Here is a 6,000-nt window from a genome sequence, read left to right as displayed (position 1 = left end):
AAAAATAATTCATTAAATTAGATTACTTAATCATTCAAGTTAAAGTCAATGAAGAAAGAAACCAATAATTCACAAAAAACAAACTTACTAATCACAAAGACTTTGCTATAAAAAATAAATAAGAACATGCCAATAATGGCATGGCCCTCTGCCTACACTTGAAAAAAACAGCATCTACTAAAAAGCTTTTTCTCGGCATCCAAACACACTAGAAAAAGTCTCTTTTACCCACTTCATATATGCACCTTTTGCCTTAATAAAATTAAATAAATGTGTGCTCGTAATCAACTTTGATAAACACTTTAATTTATCTATCTCTCTCGCTTTCTAAAATCCAGACTGTTTTTTTGAAACTAAACTAATCATACGATCTTATTAAATAAATAAAATTTTAATTTAAATGATCGATTGTATAATTATTATATTAAATAAATTAAAATTTTAAACACGATATATTATCAATAAATTTCACTATAAATTACTCTTTTAACTAAATGGCCTTTTACAATCTAAAACTATATGTGTTTGTGATCAAATTTATTAAATATTTTAATTTATTTATTTTTTTCTCGAAACCAGAACGTTAACTCTTTCAGAATTAGATTGATTATACTAACCCATCAAATAAGTGAAATTTTAAATACAATTAAAAATTTGACTGATTTTCAAACTTATATTCTCGTATGTAACTATTCTGTTTTTATCACTCGAGCTATCTTTTTAAGTCTTTTTCCTTTTTCTCTTTCTCTATCTATGAGCTATTGAGTTTTTCTAATTGGAACATTTGTATAATGCCGGCACTCAACATCCCACGAGCCATCACCTGCATTATCTTCAACAAGCTTCTCTCTTTCACATCGTGATATCTCTCTCTGCAAACAACACATCAATCATTTCTCACCATACCCATTTCCTTTTTTCTAATTTCTCTCTGGATCTTCATTAATCATCTTCTTCTTCCTTGAAAATACAGTTAATTCTGGTTGATTGCATTCAATATGGCTCTTGAAACTTGGCTAATAAAACTCAAAACTGCAATATCCAGCGGTTTGGGCACTGTAAAGGCCTCAACACCCAAACCGAAATTGTCTCCAAAGAAATCCAACGTCGGAGTTTTAGCTTTTGAAATCGCCGGAATCATGTCAAAGATCCTCCATTTATGGCAAGCTCTTGCAGACAAGAACATCGTTAGTCTTCGCAATGAATCGATATCTCTCGAAGGAGTTCGCAAGATCGTCTCAAACGACGAGTCGTTTCTTCTCGGGTTAGCCTGCGCAGAATTGGTAGAAAATATCAAACTCGTGGCGAAATCTGTGTCCAGATTAAGCCGGCGGTGTGAAGATTCGAATCTCCGGTCGTTTGATCGACTGATTGAAGTCTTCGCGAACTCGGGCCACGACTCACTGTGTTGGGTTTTAAATCCGAAAGACATGGAAGCAAAGAGCAAGAAGATGGAGAGGCAGGTGACGATTATCGCTACTTTGTATAAAGAAATGGAGGAGCTAACAGCTTTAGAAAATGGATTGAGAAAAGCCTTGCAGTGTAATGAAAATGAATCCTCTGCGTATGAGAAGAAAATTTTCGATCTTCAACAGAAGATTCTCTGGCAAAAACAGGAGGTGAAGTGTTTAAAAGAGAGATCTTTATGGAATCGAAGCTTCGACAGTGTTGTTAATCTTCTGGCAACACCAGTTTTTACTGTTTTAGCAAGAACAAAACTTGTCTTCGGGATTGGCCATGGCTGCTGTCCCACTTATCTTCCTCGAAGCCTCTCATCTTCAGCCATTGTTCATCCAACCAAAGAAAACAAAGATTCAACAAATGGGTTCTTCGAGTCGAATTCGAAATTATTAAAGCCGCCTGCAACGACGTTAGCAGCCGCAGCCTTAGCGCTGCACTATGCGAATTTGATTATCATAATGGAGAAGATGATAAAGTCTCCACATTTGGTTGGCGTTGAAGCAAGGGAGGATCTTTATTTGATGCTTCCGAGTAGCATACGATCGTCGTTGAGGGCTCGATTGAAAGGAGTCGGTTTCTCAGCGAGCGATGCGGTGCTCGCCGGAGAATGGAGAGACGCTGTAGGGATGATCTTGGGGTGGCTGTCGCCGTTGGCACATAATATGATAAAGTGGCAAAGTGAAAGAAGCTTTGAGCAGCAAAATTTAGCGCCGAAAACTAATGTTCTTCTCTTGCAGACTCTGTATTTTGCGAATAAAGAGAAGACGGAAGCCGCCATTACTGAGCTGCTTGTGGGGCTGAACTATATTTGGAGATTCGAAAGGGAGATGACGGCTAAGGCGTTGTTTGAATGCTTTCAAAGTTCCAGCTAACGAGAAGGATAATCGATCGATCTTTTTTTCTATTCATTTACTTCTTAATTTTGTTAAGAATTTTCTGAAATTCTGTCATCATGCTAGTTGAATTTTGATTGAAGTCTGTAAATGAAATGGATCGATTATTTCAATACTCTATGCCTAATAATATATATATATATTATATAAATATTTGATATACATTATCAAATAAATAAATAATTTTAAATTAAAAATAATATAATATCTAATTATATACCCTTCTTTGCTAATTTTTTATCATCAGAAAACACAAAAATCATCGAAAATCTCTTCGTCTGTAAGATGACCATGAAGAAAAAAATTTCTTTGAATTTATACAGTAAAACCGTGAAAGAATACCGTAGGAAATAAGAAAATTTTCTTTATTTATATATAAGGGTAGTTTGATCATTTCATAAAAATGAGACATTTTTGTTTAAACCTGATTATTTTAGACAATTTCGCTTAAAACCCTTTAATTTTGACTATTTAATATAATTTTCTTATATATATATATATTTGTATATTAAAAATAAATATATCTAACATCAAGTAACATTAGTCTTATTTGCATGGACTCTCAACTCAATCATTAATTATTTATTTATCATTGAAATGATATGAAAATATTCCTTTTAAACTATAGCTTATTAATTAGTGTTATCATTATTATTACTTAGGCCAAAAGGCTTACTCCCATCCAAGGTTTGCTTCATTCTCAAAATCTCACTCGTGTAGTTTTAAAAACTTAAATATTTATTATTATATCAGAAGTAAAGATAGAAATGTCATTTAGTTAAAAAGTTAAAAAAAAACTATCATATTTCTCTTTTATTAAGTAGTGATTATTTTTCTTTTAGAGGTTTTTTTTTTTTGTGATCATCTCTATTATGCCCATCAGAGAAAAAGAGACATGGACGGATTTTGGATTTTGGTGAGAGAAAAAGAGATTTGAGAAGACGACTAATGATTTATCTAATAAAACTAAATGTTATTATTTTAATATTATTAATAAAATAATATTTTTATTTTTATAATTAATAAAAAATTTTAATTAATATTTGATAACAAATAAATTTTTAAAATTTTGCGTATGAACGTTTGAGAATGCACTCAACCTTGAGTGGGAATAAGTCTTTTGGCCCATTAAAAAGGGTTCAGACAGCTCATGGCTCGGGTGCCTAATTAGGGCACAAGTTTCTTGTGTATGTTTCAATTTTGTCTGTTCTTAAGGGCCCTCCAGCACCATCTTGAATAAGGAAATTGTTATCTTATGATATCGTAAGATTGCCAAGTGAAGAGATGGCGGAAATGCTAGAATATTGTTTGCATTTTGCCTACCCCATTCATATTATCAATCAAATTATATATATAATTTGAAAATATAAATGATATATTATTATATAATTAAATAATTTTAAATTAAAAATAAAATAATATTTAATCATTTGATAATTAGGGATGACAACAAGGAGGGATAAAAAAAAAATCTCAATCATTGTCTCTCTCACAGAGATGAAAATGATTCTTCATCTCCTCCTTACGAAGAAAAATATTATCTCTATCTATGCAAGAAAAAATCTTCTCCTCATACCTAAAAGAACAAATCTCTTTTTATACCCTCTAAGTGTAATATAACTATATTAAATAATAAAATTAAATATAATTAAAATCAACCCACTATTTCAAATGTCATAAATATAATATATTAATCATTTTAATATACATAACAAAAACCTAAAAAAATTTAAAAAACATAAATAATGTAAAACTATAAATATATATTAGTATTTTAAGTAAATATATTAATATAAAAGAGATAGGGGGAGCGAGGTGGGGTAGGGAGGGGACACATGTATCTTCAACCCAGACATATCCCAGATTACAAGGTTTTTTTCATCTCTTTTCCCGTTTCTATAAAAAAATCCTCTTTCCATTAGAGTCAAAAAATATCGAAACTCTTAAAATCGAATCAAAATTATTTTTATTTCTAATGATGACATATCATCTATATATCTAAATTATATATTAAAAGTATATACATATAGTATATACTTTTACAAAATATGGGAAAAAGGAAGTTTGTTTGATGTTTAATCATGCATAAGAGACCAGTCCAACCTGTTAACATGGATCATATTATCTTAATGCACGTGACATTTTTATCATATGTTATTAGATTTTATAGGCATGTGAAGACTGCAGATCAATTAATGATGGATACTATATGTATTCACTTTTAAGTATATAATTAAGTACATAGATAATATATTATTATATGATTGAATATTAATTTATTATTATTTTAAAATTATTTTATTTATTTATGTATTAAAAAATATATACATATAATTATATAATTTTATCGTTATCAACCCTAAAAAGGTCTTAGAATATGAATTGGGCTTCGTACATGTGTTGGCCTTGAACTGAATGTTACACCAGGTAGGCTCGGGCTAAGTAAGTCCAATTTAGTATATAAAAATCTGAGCTCCATTAAATTGCACCCCGCCTAAGCTCGGCAGCCGAGCGTGGGTGGCTTTTTGGTGTTTGGTGTCTAGGTATTTGTTTCGGTTTGTCTCTAGTGTTTGTTTGTTGGGGTTCTTGCTGCTTCCTGTTCAATCTACGAATGTGGCTGATGTTTGGACTGGTTTTGGTTTTTTTGGCAGTATGTCATGGCTTTGGTTCTTGATATGTCGCCGTGGTCGTAGAGCTGCTTATTCCTTTGTTTTGAGTCTTGTTCCGTTCATTCATAAGGAGTTTAGGTGGGAGGGAGGGGCTGAATGAAGTTTACTTTAGACTTTACTTCATAGTGGTTAAATCGTGTATCGTATGATATATCAAAACCTAATTTTATTTATCGTATATCGAGTATATATCATAGAATAAACTTTTAAAAAAATAAAATAATAAAGAAGTTTGTAATTATCATATCATTATTTTTTAAAATATTACACCCTCATAAAAATTTATATTTTCTCATAGACACTCTTATTATATAATTTAATATACCTTGAAATACGTATAATTCTTTACTTACCCTATAATAAATTCTTGTTACTCTGTCACCTTTGATAGATAAAGTGGCTTAGTTTATTGCCCCTTGCCTCTTCCTAAGGTTTGGGTTTTGTTTGTTAATATATAATTTTTTTTTTTTTTAAAAGAAAGTTCTATCTAGATGCTGCCTCCGAATGCATTGACAAGACTAAATCTATCCCATAGTGACTTTTGTAAGTGGAGCTGGCCTCTAGAAGCTTTGCCAAAGTTATGTGCCCTGATGCAGCAATGGCATCATGACAGACTCTTATGGTTGATTGGTTGTTATAATCAAGGTGCTTAACCCGAGAAGTTTCAACCCATCTAACCAAGATTTGGTAATGATAACGATTCTGGGTGATGGTCCAATGATTCTAGCTATTGGACTGTGTTCTATACTATTTCAATAGAAAAACTTGTGCTAGTTCGTGGATGAATTTCTCGTTTAAGGCAAAAATGAGTTATGGAAAATTATGAGATTGACATTGAAAATGAATCAAATGATGAGATTAATATAAAAAATGATCAAATAAATACAAAAATGTTGAGATTAATATTAGAAAGAATTGAAAATAACAATTTTTTTATTAAAAATAATTATCGAGAGAAGATTGATGGTTAAAGTTTC

The 6,000-nt window shown here is 31.0% G+C and overlaps 1 protein-coding gene across 1 annotated transcript; it reads left to right on the top strand.

Moving 5' to 3' along the window:
• The first annotated feature begins 732 nt into the window (after positions 1 to 732).
• LOC123225411 (protein PSK SIMULATOR 1) lies at positions 733 to 2,468 on the top strand. Its single transcript, XM_044649351.1, has one exon. It carries the CDS (start codon positions 999 to 1,001, stop codon positions 2,331 to 2,333), a length of 1,335 nt encoding a protein of 444 aa, XP_044505286.1. The 5' UTR covers positions 733 to 998; the 3' UTR covers positions 2,334 to 2,468.
• The last annotated feature ends 3,532 nt before the right edge of the window (positions 2,469 to 6,000 follow it).

This window comes from Mangifera indica, chromosome 9, assembly GCF_011075055.1.
Source record: "Mangifera indica cultivar Alphonso chromosome 9, CATAS_Mindica_2.1, whole genome shotgun sequence".
NCBI lineage: Eukaryota > Viridiplantae > Streptophyta > Magnoliopsida > Sapindales > Anacardiaceae > Mangifera > Mangifera indica.
The sequence above is the reverse complement of the archived record's forward strand: the minus strand, read 5'-3'. Positions and strand labels throughout refer to the sequence as shown.